We start from the raw sequence: 22,257 nt of genomic DNA, 5'->3' as shown, positions 1-22,257 counted from the left end.
TCATGATCGGGAGGAGTAATTAACTATAGGGGCTTACGCCTATAGGAAACTAGAACTCAGATCATGAAGTCCTCGCAAAATGAGGGTGAAATCTCTAGGTAGTTTCTTATCTACAAACACAGTCTGTCTTCTGAAAATCTACCCTGGAACCTAATCTATTAAAACTCCCCCCAAAAGCAGAAAGCAAGCATAGCAGGGAGGCCAGGGCGCGAATTTTCGAAGTCCACACACGGATATGCTTGTTTTGTATTTTGTCTCTAAGACTAAATACACTCATTCACCCGAGCATCCTCATCTTAACTTAATATTATGCTTCTCTTTTAATGGCCAACATTATGTGCCATAAGGCATTGCATATTTTATCACCATCTTATAGAATTTTCTTAAGTTTGAGTGGTGCTTTTCTAAAGCTCGATGCATTTCTCCACTTCATCCATCCTACTTGAATTCTACTAATAATATCTCCATCTATTAAACAATCACTCTGAATAATATACCCAAGATATCTAAAACGTACACTCTTATTAATGATTTGATCACTCAAAGTCACAAACCCCATACTAGATTTATTACTACTAAAATTATACTCCATGTATTCGATTTTAGATCTACTCAAACGAAAACCTTTAGACTTTAAGGTTGACCACCATAATTCAAATTTACCTTCAACTTCCTCCTTAGTCTTATCAACAAGAAGAACATCATCAGCAAAAAGCATACACAAGGGAACTTCCTCTTGCAAATCTATGGTAAGAACATTCATGACTAAAACACAAAAATATGGGCTTAAGGATGATCCTTGATGTAATCCAACTGAAATTGAAAAATACTTGGTCAAACCATCTTGTGTTTGAACACAAGTAACAACCCCAGCAAACATATCCCTAATGACTTGAATATAAGCATTATTAATCTCTTTCTTTCTTAGAACTCTCCATAGCACTTCTCTTGGAACTTTATCATATGCTTTCTCTAAATTAATAAATATCATATGAAGTTCTTCCTTTTTTCTCTCTATACTTCTCCATCAAACATCTCAATAAATAAATGGCTTCTATAATAGACCTACCCGCGGGCATGAATCCAAATTGATTTTGCGAAACATTTGTATCACATCGTAACCTATGCTCCATAACTCTCTCCCATAGTTTTAAAGTATGACACACCAACTTAATTCCTATATAATTTGCACAATATTATGCATCACCTTTATTCTTAATGATAAGAATCAACACACTCATTCTCCACATCTATTTAGTCTTCATGTGGCATCTATTTAGTCTTCAAGATAATATTAAAAAGTTTAATAAGCCAAGAAATTCATTCATCTCCTAAGCATTTTCACACCTCTATTGGAAGATAATCAGGTCCAACGGTTTTCCCGCATTTCATATTTGTCAACAGCGAATGTCGCATCATGTTGTAAAGTTTCAAGTTGAGTCATAATGGATAACACACGATGCAGTATGCGCCATTTTGAACGTGACACATAATATTAAATAATTATAAATAAAAATGTGCGTTAATATGAAATATTTTTAAATTGAAAGATATATCATCATGATGATAAAAAATATTCAAAGTGGTCTTAAGTTCAAGCAATAAATATATCAATCTTGAAAAATTCAAAATATTATAATCATTTTTTTAAGTTTTTGTTTTGTAAGAAATGCAAGATTTCAAGATAATTAAGATCAACTTAATAAATATTAATATAAATTATAATTTTAAATCTAAACCCCTAAAAAAAGACGGGCAATATTTGAGCCTTGCACCATATGGCATTGCTCATATATGATGTAAATAGCACACAATATTTAGAACGGGTGCATCGCGCTAAGCAAATGGTGTCGTATGGGTGTTGCGTCATATGTGATAGTGTGCGTCATTTTGCCCTATCGATATGTGTGGGTCAGTCATGATTGGTTGTCCATGTGATTGTCTGGTTGGCTGGCTGAATCAGTGACCAAATGGAGGTGTATGCATTGGCTCCTCTTTGTAGAAGCCAGCTGAAAAAAAAAAATTTGTCTTAAGAGATGAGAAGAGTGAAGCCACCTTCAACAAAGAGGTAGGATTATTTGAAAAAAAAATGGAATTGAGCAGAGGAAGATGAGGAAGAGAAGAGGAAAGAACATGGTGGAAGTATATGCATTTTTGTTTTATTATTTGAATGGGCTGAGGAAATGGTTTTATCATTTAGGTGTGACCATAAAAAGGCAACTCAACCGTTTTTAGTTTGTCCTTTATTTCACTTTTCTAAAAGTAATAAATGTTTGAAGGATTTCTTTTAAGTAATAAGAAAAAAAATCAAGCAATTTGTTAAGATTTTATTTGAGACAATTTATTATTATTTTATAAAGCCACTTTTACGTATAAATTATAAAATGTTATTTTAGAAAACAAAAAGAAAATTGTTTTAAATAAAGTCTATGATTTTATTTGGGATGACTTTCTTACTACTTCTTGAAGTAACTTTTTGGTATTAAATTTTATAGTTTAAAAAATATTTGTGCTAAAAAGCTATTTTAGAAAGCAGTAAGAAAATCATTTCAAACGAAGCCTAAGTCTTCATGAGAGAGGTCTTACGGGTGAAGGTTTTTACTGGACAAAGTCTTCACAAGTTTAATGCATGGGATGGGGAAGTCTTTATGGAAACAATAAATTTTAGTTTGAGAATACTAAATCACAATTATTTTAATAAATTATGGCATAATTTATTTTTTGAGTAATGTAACAAATTTGTATTAATTCTTTTCAAATCTTGTTCCATTTAAAATTTTGAATTTTAATATTAAATTATTAATGGCATTGACTTCATTGATACGAGTACAATCAGTCTGTCAATATTCTAGCTTGACCCCATCAAATTTTATTTCTTTATGCAATAGTATTGATGTCTACTATTTGACAATGTTCTCTATCGCATCCCTGCCTCCATTCATTCCCCTCCACGAACACTCAATCTAAATTTTAAAATAAATTCATTTGCTAAGATATTTTATTCAAAAATTTACTTCTAAAAGTAAAACGTTAGGATATGGTTCGATTGGGGGGTTCAGGGTAAGCGTTCGAATTCAACTCACTATGATTTTTTTTTTTGGACATTTATGTCAATTAAGATAAACTCGCACACACATTGTATACGCAATACTTGAATCCAAAATTTTTTGATCGATAATCAAAGCACTCAACCAACATATCAAGATAAGTTACGTATTTACTATGATTTTTAAGTTTGTTTCATAATAATGCACTATGATTTAAAGTGTAAAATAGGCTTAGTTGCCTTGTGGGTCATTAGCATGAAATCATGAAAACAACTTACCTTAATGACCATACAACATAGTTGTTTAATTTTTTTTTCTTATATATATATATATATATATATGCTATCATACAATCATTAAATGGTCAACTAGCTACGAGTGAGCTACGAGTTATAGTGCAAAATAGGTCCGTTGCTTTTAGGGGTCACTAGAATGCCATTGTAAAACTACTTGCCAAGTTGGCTGCATGACACAATGAGTTAAATCATTTCTTTTCTTTTGTAATTCCTCTGTCATGTGATCATTGGATGGCCGACTACAAGTTAAAGCTCAAAATAGGCCTGATTATCATGTGGGGTCAATAGGATGCTATCGTGAAAATGCCTTGCCTTAACGGCCGTATTAGATGGGCGTGTAATACAATGATTACATTTATTTGTTTTTTTTAATATGCCACTTTCGGACTACTGCTCCTTGTCAAGCAAGTGACAAATATTAGAAAGATCATAATTGGACGATGGTTGTCGAAGGGACTGTAGTTAACGGACGAGAATGATCAGAAGGACTATAGTCGGCACGAGACGATGGTCAGAAGGATCGCAGTTGGACGATGGTGGTCGAAGGGACCGTAGTTAGCGAGCGATTAATGTATCACAAGCTCTTGACTATAGTGAGAAGATTCATACAATCATTAATTTTAGGATCAGTGAGGAGATCGGTACAATCATTAATCTATCAAGAGCTCCTGACTATAAAAGAATAAAAGAAAATGTATAACAAAATCTAAAAAAAAATTAGGATTTCTGTTAAAAGAATTTTAGAAGAGAAAAGGCATAATAAAATTTATATAATGCTTTTAGAAATTTAGGATTAAAACAATAATATAATATTATTTAATTATATAATTTAATAATTTTTAAATATTAAATTCATATAATATCTTTTGAGTATTTAAAAAATATCAAAAAATATTCATAAATTAAGTTATTTTATTAAAAAAAATACTTATGAAATCAATTTACAAAATGGACACTCGATAGTCCAAAATCCTTACACTGATAGGTGTCAATTTGTTAAGGAATTGCACTAGTGCTCAAAAATTACAAAAGAAATATTATAGTTAAAAAATAATAATTTCTATTTTATGGAGAAGACAGTTTCAAATTTGACTTAAAATGACTCCTAAAATATTTTTTTCTTTTTTAAGTGAAAATACAAGCTATTACAATCTCTCCACCTTAGAAAAATTTCACCCATGACATTTCCACGGTTCCACGGATAAAATATATCAATAAAGATAAATTCAATTTGTAAATTCATCAAAATAAATCAATACGATTCAAAACTAATATCAAAACTAATGAATCAATTGAAATACATTCAAAATCTCTAAATAATACATGCAATCAATCTTGAGTTCATTCAAAATAATCATACTCCCACATATCATTCAAGCACAATATACTATCCAATATTGATCAATCAATTCAAGGATTAAAAATTTTATTAGTGGATTATCGGAGAACATTCTTGTTCTCTTGCTGGATCAAATTATAAACTCTAGGTCTTACATGTGGCAATGTTAGTGTAGCAAATTATGTATGTCTTCTTTGACTTTTAAATCCTATTCTTTCATTTATCCTGCTCAGAAAACCTTGACTTGACATTCAAGATTGTGCAAACCTTTGGACATCTGCCTGACTAAATTGATCTATCTTGGACCCAAATCTCCCACCCCCCAATCCTCTCTATGGTTAGTCTACCATCCTGTACCCATACTAATCATGTTTAAAGCACTATCCTGTAATAAGATAACATTGTCATGTATGTCTCCTCCCACATCTAGGAGACTCCTATACATAACCTACACTAGACACGAATGTAGATCCTCCCATGTTATCTAAAAATCTATCCCTCTTTTACTGCTCTCCCTCCTTGTTATTTCATCTCCCGGTCTCTTCTTGCTCATATCATGTCTAAATATTGGAATGTCCAACTCATTCTCCACCAATCTCGCTCTCTCAACTAGCTATGAAAACTCCTAAATCCTCAGCGGTATTAGTGAATGCCTCAATTCATCCTTCAATCCTCACAGAAACATATAGCATTTTTTTGTCTGCGGTATTGACCAGTTGAGGTGCATACCTATCAAATACAGTAAACTCTATTTCATACTACCTCATTGTCCTATTCTTCTGCTCCAATCACATGAAAGACTCCTACATCTATTGTCTAGCTAATGGACGTACAAACCAGTCTCTAAAGATATTAATAAACTCTATTCAAGAGATCTCTACATTTATCTTTTCTTAAAATTTCTCCCAATTTTGTCCTATCCACCTCTCTCTTCTTCTCTTTCAAATAAGAATATTGGAAGTGCTACTTTTTTATTATCTGGGCACTGCATACTTTCAAATATCTTCTTTAACCTCAACAACCAATCCTCTATTGCCTGTGGCTCTATAGCTCCCTTTAACAATAAGGGTTTAAACTTATAAAAAAATTGTAGATGTGTGTCCCATTCTGATTACTTGTATCTCACTTATATACTATAAGCATCACTCATAGCCAACGCAAGCATGTTGGCTAACTACATCAAAATGTCAAAACTCACAAGAGCTACTATTGCACTCTGTCCATTTTGTGTATCCTGATAAGTAGGGCCCATCTATCCACTAATAAATTCTCTTTCATAATCAATAACATACAAACTCAACAGACAATTCAATCAATTAAATGATGAAAAGATAAATCTAAAATGCCCAACTTCTACCCCACTCATAATTACTTCATATAGCTCTGGTTACAATCTAATTTTTTTAAATATTACTCTACTACCAATTTATAAAGCCCAAAATTAAATTTGAAAGAATTATTTGTTTATCATTTTAAGAACATACGAGAGCTTTTATAAATCATCAATATAAATAATAATCTGCAAAAACAATAACAGTTATATACATCAAAATATTTTGCTATATTTATTTTTCCAAAATAAATATATAATAGTTAGAAAATTATTACAATCACTAATATATATCATAAGCTCCTAACTACGAAAGTGTAGAGAAAAATGCATAATAAAATATAAAGAAAACATGAAGATATATGTTAAATAAATTTGATAAGAGAAAACGCATAACGAAATTTATAAAATTTCTTAGATATGGAAGATTAAAATAATAATATAATATTATATAATTATATATTTTAATCAAAATTTTAATATAAAATTCATATAAATTATTTTGAGACCTTAAAAATTATAGGAAAATATTCAAAAAATTAACTTATTTTATTAAAAAAACTTGTGAAATTAATTTGCAAAATAGACATCTAACGATCCCAAAATCTCCACTTGTATCAACAGAAATCAATTTCTTAAAAATTTGTACCAGTGTTACAAAATTACATATAAATATTATAATTAAAACATTATATATATATATATATTATAATTAAAGCAATCGATGTTATGCTCATGACAATGATGAGCACAATAAAGACACGTCTTCGTCTTAATTGGCCTAAATATATATAAAAAAAAAAGGTAAAATATAATGAGAAACTGATTTTTTTATTTGATGATTTATTTTTTTTTACTAAAGCTAGAGTAAATTAATTAGATCCGTTGATTTAAACTTTGGAGTCATGTGCATGAGGATTCCACGTTTCAATTAGAGAAAGCCGAGGTCACACTGTGCTGGGGCCCATGTGTCAATTTACATAGTCATGAACGAAGCTTTCATTTGCATGTAAGCATGGATTGTCCTTCCTTTCATTTAAAATAACTGCTAGCCCAAGCACAGAGCCAAAAGCTAAGGGCATCTCCATCAGATAATTTATTTTCTACTTCAAAATACAGAAACAATAAGAAATGTAGTACCCTACAAAATAATTTATCAATACTCATCTCATAAGCAAGGATGTCGAAGAAACATGATCAAGGGCGGAACTTGTCTTAATTTTCAGAGGGGGTATAAGGTATATTATAAAAAAAAAAAAATACATATCAGGAATAAAAAATAATTTATTTTGCACATAAAGTCTTTTCACAGATTTGTTTGTTAGTGTTAGAAAAATTCAACATAATCGGACGAATATGGTTGGAGATTAAAAGGCTTTCCAATATGGGAGAAAAATATAAAATTCAAAGGGGACATATTGCAAATAACACTTATTGTACTAAGAGTTTTAAATTTAAGAGGGCAATTACATAATTCCTCCTTTGACAAAGGTCAAGCAAGATTAGATTATTACTTTAAGAGAATTTAATTAATAAATGACATTGCATTCACCGAATATATTATCACGAAACTTTTTTCGCCCTAGCCGCTTGCTAGGGTTTCGTGGCTCCGGGCGTTTTCTCCCGCTCGGTGGGAGCTTTATCTCCGGTGATCTTCCATTTTCAGGGAAGGTTTCTCCTTCTCTGCCTCTTCTATTTAGCGTGGTTACTTCCTTTTCTAGTTTCTTCGCGTTTTTGCCGGATGTGCCGGCATGGCGGTTGTTAAGCTTAAGGACCCCGGTTTTTTTGGAGAGGTTTCCCATCCGCGTTCGTTTATTGAAGCTCTTGCTAGCTCTAAGCCTTCTTTTCCGGATTTGTATGATTCTACTTTTCGTGGATTACCGTCTTTATGGATTTCCGACCAGGAAATCAAAGAGCTCGCTGTCCCCTTTCAGTTTTCTCTAGTTGAATTTTTTCCTTCTAAAAGACCCCCTCTTGATTCTATCCGCAATTTTTTTTTTCAATTTGAAGTTGAAAAGTGAGGTTTCTGTCACGGTTTTGGATTCATCTCACATCCTGATCAAGCTTACCAATGATCTTGACTACTTTAGGGTGTTTTGTCACCGTTCTTATCTAGTGTTTAACTGCTATATGAAATTGACGAAGTGGTTGCCAACTTTGGATATTGCTGCTGAATCGCCGGTAATACCAATCTGGATTTCGTTTCCTCGGCTTCGCCCTCATTTTTTTCCCCTCTCATTCTTTTTGGACTGGGCGGATTGTTTGGAAAGCCTCTGAAAATTGACGAAGCAACTGCAGCTGGTTCCCGTCCTTCTATTGCCTGAGTGTTAGTTGAGCTTGATATAACTAAAACCTTTTCTAAGCAAGTTTGGTTATGTTCGGAATCCTTAGGTTATACTCAAGAGGTTGTTTTTGATGAGTTTCCTCAATTTTGTGCTGGCTATAAATGTATCAGACACTCTCAAGGTAATTGCCGCCCTGCTGCACCTGTGATTCAGAACTCTCCCAACCCCCCTATCGCGATTTTAGATGTTGGTAATGTCGTTGTGGGTGTTTCTTACACTGTTTTGGAGTGTGAGAAGGTGAATGATGTATTTATTCCCGAGAATGTCCGTGTTGTTGATCCGTCTGCTACCCCTACTTTTGTGGGGTGGGGGGGGGAATCTGTTTCTTTGAAGGTTATTAATGGTGAGGTTTGTTCGGTTGTGGGTGAATGCCTTAATACGGCTGCTCTGGAATCTTCTGTTGTTCCCATTACCGCTGAACCGATTCATGTTACAATTACTATTGCTCAGAATGCTTTTAATGAGTCTGTGTCTGATCTGGTGGAGTCGAATTTAGCTAGGGAGGATTCTGGTGGGCTGGCGGCTAGCGGCATTGTTTCTGATGCTGCTACGTTTGGTCTTTCCCCAATTGCTATTCCTTTTTTTCCTCCTGTTTTACCGTCTACGAGTAAGATTACTTTGCCGATTAACTCGATGGATAATATTAATGATTGGAAAGGTCTTGTTGCTGTTAATCCTTCTGCCCCTTTGGTTACTGCTCTGGTTGAAGTTGTGGCTCCTTCGTCTGGTGCTAGAGATGCTTGTAACCCGGTTATCAACAGTTTAATTGAAGTCCCTGTTAATTTGGTGGAATCGCATTCTATGGCAAATCAGTTAGGTGATTATTCTGGTTTGAACATTAGGAACCATCTTAATTGGTTGAATGGATCGTCGGATTGTGAATCTGAATCCGAATTTTCAGAAGGTGGTTTGGCTTCTCCGGAATTCTGTGGGGGATCGGACCCTGGTAACGATTTCACTCTGGTTCGTGCTAGACCTAGTATAACTGTTGCATCTAGGGGGAGATTTCGTGGGAGAGGCCGGCGTAGACTTTAGTATTCGTTTAATGTTGTTTTCTCCTTGTTCTTTTCTCGGGATTCATGTGCTTTTATTCTGTTCAATTGGCTGGTGTGACGGGATTTGGGCAATGATGTAGTTGGGGCTCGCGTCCCTGTTGTTTAGCTGGTGGCAACGTTTGGTGTGGCTTGTTGGGCGTTCCCCACCTTATTGGACAGTCCGTGCGAGGCTTCAGGGACGCTGGTAGCCCTGGCCGCTTACTGAGCCCGCTTTTTGGTTGTAAATTTTCCGTTTTATTTTTAGCTTTTTTTTGTCTACTAAAGCTGTAACCGTTTTGATTTTCATTAATATATTTCTCTTTAAAAAAAAACTTTAAGAGAATTTAAAAAAAAATTGAACATAATGTAAACCAAATTTGAACAGTAATTAAGCAATATTTAATAAGTAAAAAAATTGAACAAGATTTAAAACAAAATTTAAAACTAAGATTTTTACAAATTGTAGAATATAATAAGGATTTAAGCAATAAGTTGATAGTAAAACTTGAGCATAAATTCGACCAAAACATTGAACAGCAATTGAAAAAAATTTGCGTGAAATTATAAAAAAAAAAATGAATAAAATTTAAGCGAAATTTGGATAGATTTTTTTTCAGGATTTCGAAAATGAGTTTACAGCTGAATGGTAGCGTACAAATTCATAGTAGATGTTTGAAGGTGATTATGTGGTATGTGGCGTGGTAAATAATTTTTTTAATGAAACAAAAACGTCCGGAAATTAATGGAAGATGGAGAAATGAGAACTTGGGAAGGCGTGGCAGGTCGTGGATTAGGACAGAGTTATTTAAAATTTGTAATTATCATTTATTTTTATTTTTACATTTTTGTAATTTACTGTTTTTTTTTAATTAATTATTTGGATTTAATTTAAGTGTGACTGCTGGCACACATTTCGCGATAAAATATGACAGATTTTTGAAATGAAAGCACGTAAATAAATACTTAATGAGAATAACTACAAGGCGGATTTTATTATGATTTCAAGCAAAATTTGATGAGAATTTTTAAAATTAAATTTCGAACAAAAAATAAACCAAACAAGAACAGTAATTAATCAATATTTAAGTAAAATTTTGAACAAAAAATTGAACGAGATTTTAAAAAAAAATTATAACTAATATTTGAACAAAATTTTGAATATAATTTGCTAGCTGTTGAAAAGGATTTAAACAATAAATTGCTAGTAAATTTTGAATAAAATTGGAGCATAAATTCGAGCGAGATATTGAACAGCTGTTGAACAAAATTTTGGGTGAAATTCAAGAAAAAAAAATTAAGCAAATTTTGAATAAATTTCTTATTAAGATTTCGAAAATATTTTAAGCAGAAAATGAAAACATCAATTGATTAAAAGTTTTGGCTCATGCAGGATTCCACGTCTCAATTCAAGATATCCAATGTTTTATTGAGTGTGCTGAGGACCTGCAGGTGTCAATTTGCATGAACGTAGCTTTTGTTGTATGCCTATATGTACAGATTCTCCTTCCTTCCAATTTCTCCATCGCCAAATAACAACTGGTACCCTAAGCGAAGAACCCAAAGCTAGCCATGGCAGCAGCATCAGCAGCGATGACTACACTTCTTCGGCCTTCAACCTCCCCTCACTTCCTCAACCCAAATAAGCATCGCCTCAGTCCACGTTTTCCTCGCCTCTGCAGTTTCTCGTTGCCCTCATCAACCCCCCAAACCACCATTGAAGCTCAACCAAAACTGTCCGCCACCAACGTCGTCGACATCCTAAGTGAGCGCGGCCTCGTCGACTCGATGACAAGCGACAATCTGCGCTCAGTGTGCACTAATCCCAACAGTATCCCTCTCAAGGTTTACTGCGGCTTCGACCCGACGGCAGAAAGCTTACAGTTAGGAAATCTAATCGGAATGGTGGTTCTGTCGTGGTTCCGGCGATGTGGCCATAAGACCATTGCCGTTATCGGTGGAGCCACGGGCCGGGTCGGTGACCCATCCGGAAAAAGTCAAGAGAGGCCAGAACTGAACGTGGAGACCATAGAGAAAAATAGAGCGGGAATTAGAGCTATGGTCTACAAAATTCTTCACAGAGCTAGCGTGGAGGTGGATTTAGAGATGGGTTGTATAAAAGATGAATATTTGAACCCAGAAACCAACGAGTACTGTAACTGTTTTGCGGTGGAGGATAATTTTAACTGGTGGAAAGACATAACGTTGCTGGATTTTCTTGGAGAAGTGGGTCGATTCGCTAGGGTTGGAACTATGATGGCCAAGGATAGTGTGAAGAAGCAGCTCATGTCTGAGGAGGGGATTAGTTTTACTGAGTTTACCTATCAGTTACTTCAAGGTTATGATTTTCTGCACATGTTTAAAAATATGGGTGTAAATGTACAGATAGGTGGGAGCGATCAGTGGGGAAATATTACTGCAGGAACTGAGCTCATAAGAAAGATTTTGCAGGTGGAAGGCGCCTATGGACTGACTTTCCCTCTTTTATTAAATAGTGATGGGTCCAAGTTTGGGAAATCTGAAGGTGGCGCCATATGGTTGTCGCCGGCTATGATGTCACCTTATAAATTCTATCAATACTTTCTTTCCGTGCCGAATGAGGATGTTGTGAGGTTTCTGAAGCTTTTAACCTTCTTGGACTTGAAGGAGATTCAGGAGTTGGATGAAACTATGAAGAAGCCTGGCTATGTTCCGAAGTCGGCCCAGAGGAGGCTTGCAGAAGAAGTGACACGCTTTGTTCATGGAGCAGAAGGACTTGCCGAAGCAATGAAGGCAACAGAGGCTTTAAAGCCGGGGGTGTTTGAACTTGTTTGAATGCTGGACCTGTTGAAATGGAGCTGTTAGGTAATATGATGCATGTGTGTTCGGTATGTTTGGCATGTAAAGAATAAAACGCTGATATCACTTCGATATGTGAATAATGTGAGGTGAATAAGTTGAAGTGATGAATGGTTGGTTTGGATATGTAATATATGGTGACGTAACAGTTATGTTTATTATGGTTTTGGTTGTGGCAAAATATAGTTCTTGTGCTTTTAATCTCTCTCATTTAATTTTGATGGCTTTTATTGTTTCTAGTTTGCTTTTATGATTTTTATTTGTTAAAATTTTCTTTTTATTGATTTCGCGTTGGCAAAATATTTTAATCCATTCATATCAAATTTATTTTAGCACTCAACTTATCAAAAGAAATAAAAATTATCCTAAATGATTAATGGCTAGCTAAGGAGCATCTTTTATAGTTTTTGTTTTTTCATATCAATAGTTAAACCTGTATGTGACAGATATATATATTTCTTTTCAATCTCTTTTGTTCTGTGTTGGGAGAAGCTCTTAGGCAAAGTGATTTTGCCATGTTTATTTTTTTTTAAGAGTATCAGGTTTTAATTCTCTTGGTAATTTATGTCAAGTTTTTTTATAGCGTAGTAGCAGTAACAACAGCAAGGGAAGAATATCGGAATAAAGCAATGAAACATTAGTAACCAAGTGGTAGTATATTTGAAGCGCAATAAAAAAAAAAAATTGTATATTTGAAGCTGCACTGCAGGGAAGGAAAAACTACAAGCAATAGAACAGTGAATATTTCTGGGAAAAATAGCAGCTATCTCATTCTTTAGCAAATATGCATATATATGGCTTGGGCATGTGCAGCCACCGGCGCCATTACATCCTAAAGGACAAAACGTCCACTAACAAAAAAGTTCTAACAGAATTGAAAATGCAACATGGAATAACAAAATGATGCTGACTAATAAACTTAAATTGAAAAAAAAAAGAAAAGAAGTAGTAATAGGTAGGATAAGCACAAGGCAACTTAAAGTTAAGATGCTCCGCATCAGGTCTCCCCTGCCGAGGAAGAGCTTGGCTCCACAGTTGTTGCGTTATCGGGAGGATGGTAAGGTGTGATATCTGCCACATTGAAGGTAGAAGACATTATACTCGATATGCAAATCGACAATGTATGCATTTTCAATTATCTTTTTCATTATAGGAATAGACCCAACCTTGCGACGATTAAGCTTAGAATACAATCCGGGAGCAAACCGTTCACGACGGAGATGAACCATTACCGAATCTCCTGGTGAAAATACTTGTTGGTGTTTGTGTTGATCCGCTACTTGCTTATATTTCATGTTAGAATCAATTATTTTGCTCTGGACATCTTGTAGAGTATGTGCAAACTGATCTTCTAGTGAAGCAGTAGCAGAACTTTTGCATTTTGGAAGCATGGCAATGTCTACAGTATGATTTAGAAGTATAGTATATACTATGCTAAAAGGACACTTCCCTATAAAACGATTAGGTATTGAATTATAAGCGAACTCCGCTTGTGGCAGAATATCATCTCAAGAATGCGATTGTTCTTGCACCAAATAATGGAGCATATTGCCCAAAGTACGACTGATGACTTCGATTTACCCATCTAATTGAGGATGGTATGCGAGCTCAATCTAATGTCCGTTTGTAAACGTTTCCATAGTTCTTGCCAAAAAATGGCTAATGAACTTAACATCACGATCAAACGTAAGGCTCTTCAGAATATCATGAAGTCGCACGATTTCTCTAAAAAAATAGTTTGGCAATATTAAGAGCATCAAAGGTTTTCTCTTACACGCAGTAAAATAAGCCAATTTTTAAAACCTGTCGACTACCACCATAATAGCATCATTGCCAATTTTGGTTCTTGACAGTCCAAGCACAATGTCCAAACTTAAGTCTTCCCAAATAGTGTCCGGAACATGGTAATGGAAGATATAATCTCGTATTGCGGCTACCTCCTTTAAACGTTTGACGAATACTACATCGTTCGACAAAATGAGTAGCATCCCTACGTAGTTGAGGAAAAAAATTAGTTTGTAGTTGAGCAATGGTATTATTCCGACCAACGTGCCCAGCTAGACCTCCCCCATGAATCTCCTGAATCAACTGATGGCGATAGGAAGCATCGGGAATACATAACAAATTGTTTTTAAATAGTCAACCATGCCTAATTGAAAATTCACCATAAACATTACCTTGGACACAAGTTTGCCAAATCTGTTTGAAATCCTTGTCTTCTGGATATAAATCCTTGGGGTGTTCAATTCGAGTTAGTTCAGTTTGGAGCTGTATAATAAGAGTATGACAACGACTCAAAGAATCGGCCACTTTATTTTCTGCGCCCGTTTTGTGTTTGAGCACAAAGGCAAAACATTACAAATATAAAATTTATCGTGCATGCATACAATTTACCATTTTTTGACTATTGACATACTGCAACGTCTTATGATCACTCCATAAAACAAAATCTTGATGGAGTAAAAAATGTTCCCGATGCTGCAGTACACGCACCATCGCATATAGCTCCTGTTCATACACAGTCCAATTTCTTATGGCGTCACATAATTTTTCATTGAAGAAGTCAATGGGACGACCTACTTGGTTCAAAATAGCTCCAATTCCTACCGCCGAGGCATTTGTATGCACATGAAATATTTTGCTAAAATCTGAAATGGGTAAAATAGGACCCGTTGTAAGCATTCCTTTGACAACATCAAAACTTCGTCGTTATTCATCTGTCCACTAAAAGTGCTTGTGTTTTAGACAGTCTGTGATCGGTGCCATGCATTATCACGCTGAAGCTTTTTATAAATATGTGATAAAAGTTAGCTAAAACATGAAAACTTCTAATATCAGAAAAGGATTTGGGTACTGGCCAATTGGCGACAACTGCTACTTTTTGAGGATCGACCTGAACACCTTCCGCCGAGATTATGAAGCCCAAGAAGGAGACACTTGGGATTGCAAAGTTGCACTTGGCACGGTTCAAATAAATTTGATTTTGTTTCAATGTCTCAAAGATGGATGTCAAATGTTGAATATGGTCTTCCATTGTTAAATTGTAGACTATGATATCATCAAACTAAGTGATACAGATTTTGTTGAGGAAAGTTCATGATTTCATTCATATTTCGCATGATGGTGGACGACGCATTGCACAAGCCGAATGGAATTACTTTCCATTCAAATAGTCCTTGTCGCATTTTGAACGTTGTTTTTCATTCATCCCTAGGCTTAATTTGGATTTGGTGATATCCATTGTGAAGATCAAGTTTTGAAAAAATTGTGGAACCCACCAATTTTTACAACAGCTCGTCCATATCCTTGGAACCGGAAATCTAAACTTTACAATAATCTTATTGATTACCCTGATGTCCATGCACAATTGCCACTTTCCATCCTTATTTGGCACAAGTAATGCCGGTACCGCACAAGAGCTCAAACTTGATTGAATCAATTGCTTTTCCAGCAATTCATCAACCATTTGTTGCATTATAGTTTGCTCCGCACGATTCATTATGTAATGGGGTAGATTTGGCAATACCGAGCCAGGGATGAAATCAATTTGATGTTGTAAAGATCTCAATGGCGGTAAAATGGATGGTAACGTCTCAGATAAAATTTCCTGATAATGTTGGAGTAAATGATGTACTGCTTCAAGAACTCTTTTTGAGCTAAAATTCTCATTTGGTTCTGGTACTACCGAGGCCAACATTATGGATGACTCCTTCCAAGCATTCAAGAGAGTTGAGCCCGTGAAAAGTTGCAATGCCGATTTCTCCTTAGAATCCCAAAAGTTGTCAGGTGGTTATGATAAAAGCCTCAACTTCTTGCCCTTCCATTCTAACGAAAGGGCCTCGTGCTTAAGAATTTTATTAGAATTTGTGTGTGTTGTTCTGTGCTTAAATTTATGTGTAGTGTGTTGTATGTTTCTAAGTGAAAGGATCTTAGGAAAAAGAGTTTACTGGTGAAGGGAAGTACTGTACAATTTATGAGGTATGTCAGTATGTGGCAATGTTAAGAATTTTTATTATTAAAACAAAAATATGAGGAAATTAATAGAGGATAGAGAGATATATATGAAGGCGTAGCAGGAAGTGGATTAGGACAACAAATTTATTTTATGTCTTTTCACTCTCCTTGGGTCTCATTTTTTTGTTTACATCTCGATGTCTATCTATTTTCTCTCTAAGATTTCTCCCCTTCTTTTTTTTCTTTCTCATTTTATTTTTACTTCTTATAGCTATCAACCTCCTCCACTAGCCACTAGCTCTACCCCTCACGCTCTCTCTTTCTCTCCCTCTCTCTCTCTCCATGAATGATAGACTATTTTTGCTGTTTTCATTTTAATATTATTATTTTTTAAACTAAAAAAATTCATATTTTTATTATTTTAAAAATTCAAAATTCTAATTTAGAGGAGATTTATATAATTAAATTCAACAAATTACATTAAAAGAAAATTATAATATTTAAATTTAAATTAAGTACACTACAGGAAAACCCACTATCACCGGCGGAAAACGCCTTCCGACATTAAAATTCCGCCGGAAAACTTACCGGCGCACGTTTCGGCGCATTACCGGCGCAAAAAATGCTTGTCAAGCTGTCGTTTTTCACCTGGATATTCCGGCGACTTATGCGTCGGTACTTTGCGACGTAGTAATACGACGGTAATTACCGACGGATAAAACGCCGTAGAGTCGCCATAAACAAGCTACGACCTGTTTCCGGCGAATAAAGGGCGTCGGAAAACTCCGGCGGACCAGACGCAGGAAAGTGCGCCGGTTGCGCCAAATTCGTTGTATCGTCGTTCCGTCGAATTTCCGACGTAAATCCGCCGGAAACCTGTGTGTTTAGAACATAGACATCGAAACTTTCCTTATGATATGAAGCTGGGTAGTTATTTCGCTTGCTGAATGAAAATGTTCATTAATGAATTCATCTGTTAATGTCTTTCGTCCTTGAGATAATCAGTTATACATCCAACTTCTTTGATTTCTAATCCATTACCTACATATAAGAGCAAATAAGTAATGGATTATCGCGCTTAAGTAGATCTAAAACTGAATATATAGAGATGTAAAAAGATATGATGCTTGTAGAAAATATGGATTTAAGTCCCCCCAACGAGGAGACGAGCCAACCGATCACAAATACATAAGAAAGATGGGGAGATTTCTCAGCAACATCTGGCCCACCAAAGAAAGTGGACCTTGCTAGTGTTAGTCAACCTAATGTGGGAGTACCTGATAGTAAGTTAAAATCATCCCAAAAGGAGACTCGATATGATATTACTCAACTCCTTTTCAAAGTCGGTATCAAACAACAAAAGAAAAAGGAGGCTAAGAGCAAGATTTCTCAAGCTCACTTGACATAGAACTAATATAATTTGGTCCAATTGAATAACTACCTAAGAAATAGAAGAAAGAGGCTGATGTGGAGATTGATGGGGAGGAGGAGGATGCCTCCCCTTATTTTTAGTAATGTCTCTCTTAATTTTTTTGGAATTGTAGGGTGGCTTGTAGAAAGCTACAAGCAACTACTTGTGACACCTTGTTGGTGGCAATGTCGTGATTTTTATTGGGTTGTCTGAGAAAAAAAGAGATTGTTTTGATAGAAGGGAGTTCGATAAGGTCATTAGAAATTATTGGGAGTTTTTTAACCACTTGACTGTAGGTATATATGGGTGATTTTAGTGCTCTGGCAATGCAGTGTCAGCCACTTTGAAGTTGCTTTTTCATCGAATCAATGTGTAATTAGTCCGCTAAACTTTTCCATCACCATTACTTTGAACAATATAACCGAGATATCTAAAACGTGCACTCTTTTTAATGACTTGATCGCTCAAAGTCAAAATCCCACCACTAAATCTATTACTACTAAAATTATACTTTATATATTTGATTTTAGATCAACTCAAACAAAAACTCTTAGACTTTAAGATTGACCTCCCTAATTCAAGTTTTTCATGTACTCCCTCTCTAGTCTTATCAACAAGAAGAATATCATCAGAAAAAAGCTAGAAAACAACTGAAATAGAAAAGTATCGGACAAAGAATATCATCTACTAAAACAAATCCTCTTGCAAATGTCTCATAAGCAAAAAGCTAGCAAACACAACATATGTAGATCCTCCTTACTCTCTCTATATTTGTCCATCAAACCTCTCAAAAAATGTATAGCTTCCATAATAGACAAACTCAGCATGAATCCAAACAAATTAAACGAAAAAAAAATCTTACAATCAACGGGTAATCGACGGGAGGCGGACAGCGAAAACTTGAGGTCGGAACTGCACCTCTCGCCGGCGAGGAATGCTATGAGCTTCGGCGACTTCCGGTGACCATCGGCGACCTCGATCTACGGCGAGCGACGAGGGAAAAGCGCCGATGTGAGAGAAAGGAACGGAAGAAATGAGCAGCCAGAGGGGCTCGGGTTAAAAAATAGGGCTTTCGCCGGCGGATTTTCCGGCGTCCCGGACGCCGGAAACAATTAAATCCGGCGCATCATGCGCCGATATTAAGTCGTTGAGTTTAAAAACACCGGCGCATTATCCGCCGGTAATTGCGCTGGTTATTTTCCGCCGTAACATGCGTCGAAAACAGTAAAATGCTGGTTTATTCCGACGCATATACCGGCGCATTTGGCATCGGACAAATTCCGACGTCATATGCGCCGGAAATCCGCCGTAGACTTTCCGTCGCATTATGTGCCGTTATAAGCGCCGTTTGTACCGACGCAACATTTTCCGCCGGAAAATCCAATGGTAATTGCGTGTTTTCCTGTAGTGGTAGCTTAAAATATGTTTATTATAAATTTGTATATATTTTTAATGTACTTTTATAATAGTAAGATAAATTTTTGTATATATTTATTGCTCATTGTAAAATATTTTTTAGTCATATTTTTATTTAAATTAGATAAGAAAATATACGATCGAAGAGTAGTTGAAATAAATGAGTATGATAATATATAGTTTAAATACATATATGTTAAAATTAATTTAGATGAGTTTGATAACAAATTTATTTATTATAATAAAATTTATCTTCTTATAATTAAAAATAATAATAAAAAATTAAAACCTAATGTCAATTTCAAATTAAAAAGAAAAAGTTTGAGGATATTTTTAAAGTCAAACTTTTGTGCCTGCAGAAAAAAAATCATAGCTTGGTACTTAATGATCAGCTTGACATATTGGTTGAGAGCTTAGGCTACCAACTAATAGGTCTTAATTTTGAGTCTTTGCGTATGCGATGTATATGAGTTTGTCTTAACTGACCTAAATATCTCAAAAAACAATAACCAAAATATAATGAGAAATTGAATTTTTATTTGATGATTTATTATTTTTTATTTTATCAATGGCTGCAATTACAATGCCAGAGTAAATTAATTAGATCCGTTGATTAAAATTTTGGAGTCACCACGTTTCAATTAGAGAAAGCCGAGGTCACAACGGTGCTGGAGCCCTGTGTCAATTTACATGAAGTCATGAAGGAAGCTTTCATTTGCATATATGCAGATTACGTCCGGAAATTAATGGAGGACGGAGAAATGGCAACTTGGGAAGGCGTGGCAGGTTGTGGATAAGGACCAATTAGGGCAATAATTTAAAATTTTTAATTATTATTTATTTTATTTTTGCATTTTGTAATTTACTGTTTTTTTTAATTATTTATTTGGATTTAATTTAAATGGGACTGCTGGCACACATTTTGCGATTAAATATGACCGATTTTGGAAATGAAAGCTCGTAAATAAATACTTAATTAGAATAACTACAAGGCGGATTTTATTATGATTTTAACTTTTAAGCAAAATTTGATGAGAATTTTTAAAAATAATTTCGAACAAAAGTTAAACCAAACAAGAATAGTAATTAAGCAATATTTAAGTAAAATTTTGAACAAAAATTTGAACTAGATTTTAAACAAAATTTATTACCAATATCTGAGCAAATTTTTGAATATAATTTGCTAGCTGTTGAAAAGGATTTAAACAATAAATTGCTAGTAAATTTTGAAAAAAAACTGCAGCATAAATTCGAACAAAATTTTGAGTGAAATTAAAAAAATAAAAAAGAATAAAATTTAAGCAAATTTTGAATAGACTTTTTATTAAAATTTCGAATATTTTTTTTTTTTGGGGAAAAATTTCGAATAAATTTCAAAAAAAATTTGGGCAGGAAATGAACATCAATTGATTAAAAGTTTTGGCTCATGCAGGATTCCACGCTCAATTCAAGAAATCAAAGGTCATTTTAGTGAGTGTGCTGGGGCCCAGGTGTCAATTTAGATGAACGCTATGTATGGATTCTCCTTCCTTTCATTTTCTCCATCGCCAAATAACAACTGGTAGCCTAAGAGAAGGGCCCAAAGCTAGCCATGGCAGCAGCGATGACTGCACTTCTTCAGCCTTCAGCCTCCCCGCTCTTCCTCAACCCAAATAAGCATCGCCTCAGTCCACGTTTTCCTCGTCTCTGCAGTTTCTCGTTGCCCTCATCAACCCCCCAAACCACCCTTGAAGCTCAACCAAAACTGGCCGTCACCAACGTCGTCGACATCCTAAGTGAGCGCGGCCTCGTCGACTCCATCACAAGCGACGATCTGCGGTCAGAGTGCTCTAATCCCAACAGTATCCCTCTCAAGGTTTATTGCGGCTTCGACCCGACGTCAGAAAGCTTACAGTTAGGAAATCTAATCGGAATGGTGGTTCTGTCGTGGTTCTGACGATGTGGCCATAAGACCATTGCCGTTATCGGTGGAGCCACTGGCCAGGTCGGTGACCCATCCGGAAAAAGTCAAGAAAGGCCAGAATTGAACGTGGAGACCATAGAGAAAAATAGAGTGGGAATTAGAGCTCTGGTCTACAAAATTCTTCACAGAGCTAGCGTGGAGGTGGATTTAAAGATGGGTTGTATTAAAGATGAATATTTGAACCCAGAAACCAACGAGTACTGTAACTGTATTGTGGTAGAGGATAATTTTAACTGTATTGGTGGAAAGACATAACGTTGATGGATTTTCTTGGAGAAGTGGGCCGATACGCGAGGGTTGGAACTATGATGGCCAAGGACAGTGTGAAGAAGAGGCTCATTTCTGAGGGGGGATTAGTTTTACTGAGTTCACCTATCAGTTACTACAAGGTTATGATTTTTTTCACATGTTTAAAAATATGGGTGTAAATGTTCAGATAGGTGGGAGCGATCAGTGGGGAAATATTACTGCTGGAACTGAGCTCATACGAAAAACTTTGCAGGTGGAAGGCGCCTATGGACTGACTTTCCCTCTTTTATTAAACAGTGATGGGTCCAAGTTTGGGAAATCTGAAGGAGGCGCCGTATGGTTGTCGCCGGCCATGATGTCACCTTATAAATTCTATCAATACTTTCTCTCTGTACCGAATGAGGATGTTGTGAGGTTTTTGAAGCTTTTAACCTTCTTGGACTTGAAGAAGATTCAGGAGTTGGAGGAAAATATGAAGAAGCCTGGCTATGTTCCGAAGTCGGCCCAGAGGAGGCTTGCAGAAGAAGTGACGCGCTTTGTCCATGGTGCAGAAGGACTTGCCGATACAATGAAGGCAACAAAGGCTTTAAAGCCGGGGGTGTTTGAACTTGTTTGAATGCTGGACCTGTTGAAATGGAGCTGTTAGGTTATATGATGCATGTGTGTTTGGTATGTTTGGTATGTGAAGGATAAAAAGCTGATATATATCACTTCAATATGTGAATAATGTGTGGTATGAATAATTGAAGTGATTAATTGTTGGTTTGGATATGTAATATATGGTGACGTAATAGTTATGTTTATTATGGTTTTGGTTGTGGCAAAATATAGTACTTGCGCTTTTAATCTCTATCAGTTATTTTTGATGGCTATTGTTGTTTAAAGTTTGCTCTTATGATTTTGATTTGTTAAAATTTTCTTGTTATTGACTACGCGTTGGCAAAATAATTTAATCCATTCATATCAAATTTATTTTAGTACTGAAAATAAATAAAAATTATCCTGAATGATAAAAGGCTAGCTAGGGAGCTTCTTTTA

The 22,257-nt window shown here is 35.3% G+C and overlaps 1 protein-coding gene and 1 pseudogene across 1 annotated transcript; both read left to right on the top strand.

Moving 5' to 3' along the window:
* The first annotated feature begins 10,960 nt into the window (after positions 1-10,960).
* LOC110094984 (tyrosine--tRNA ligase, chloroplastic/mitochondrial-like) lies at positions 10,961-12,397 on the top strand. The gene is made up of 2 exons (XM_028694514.1): positions 10,961-10,998; positions 11,134-12,397. The coding sequence occupies exons 1-2, from the start codon at positions 10,961-10,963 to the stop codon at positions 12,200-12,202; spliced, it is 1,107 nt and encodes a 368-aa protein (XP_028550347.1). The 3' UTR covers positions 12,203-12,397.
* An 8,208-nt stretch (positions 12,398-20,605) lies between these two features.
* On the top strand, positions 20,606-22,035 carry LOC110094985 (annotated as a pseudogene).
* Positions 22,036-22,257: the final 222 nt, after the last annotated feature.

This window comes from Dendrobium catenatum, unplaced genomic scaffold (assembly GCF_001605985.2).
Source record: "Dendrobium catenatum unplaced genomic scaffold, ASM160598v2 fragScaff_scaffold_501, whole genome shotgun sequence".
Taxonomy (NCBI): domain Eukaryota; kingdom Viridiplantae; phylum Streptophyta; class Magnoliopsida; order Asparagales; family Orchidaceae; genus Dendrobium; species Dendrobium catenatum.
Note: the sequence above shows the minus strand (reverse complement) of the source record. Positions and strands in the feature narration are given on the sequence as shown.

Coding starts and splice junctions, on each gene's coding strand:
- LOC110094984 (XM_028694514.1), top strand. CDS start 10,961: ATGGCAGCAGCATCAGCAGCGATGACTACACTTCTTCG. Junction 10,999..11,133: donor GCGATGACTACACTTCTTCG/GCCTTCAACCTC, acceptor ACTGTCCGCCAC/CAACGTCGTCGACATCCTAA.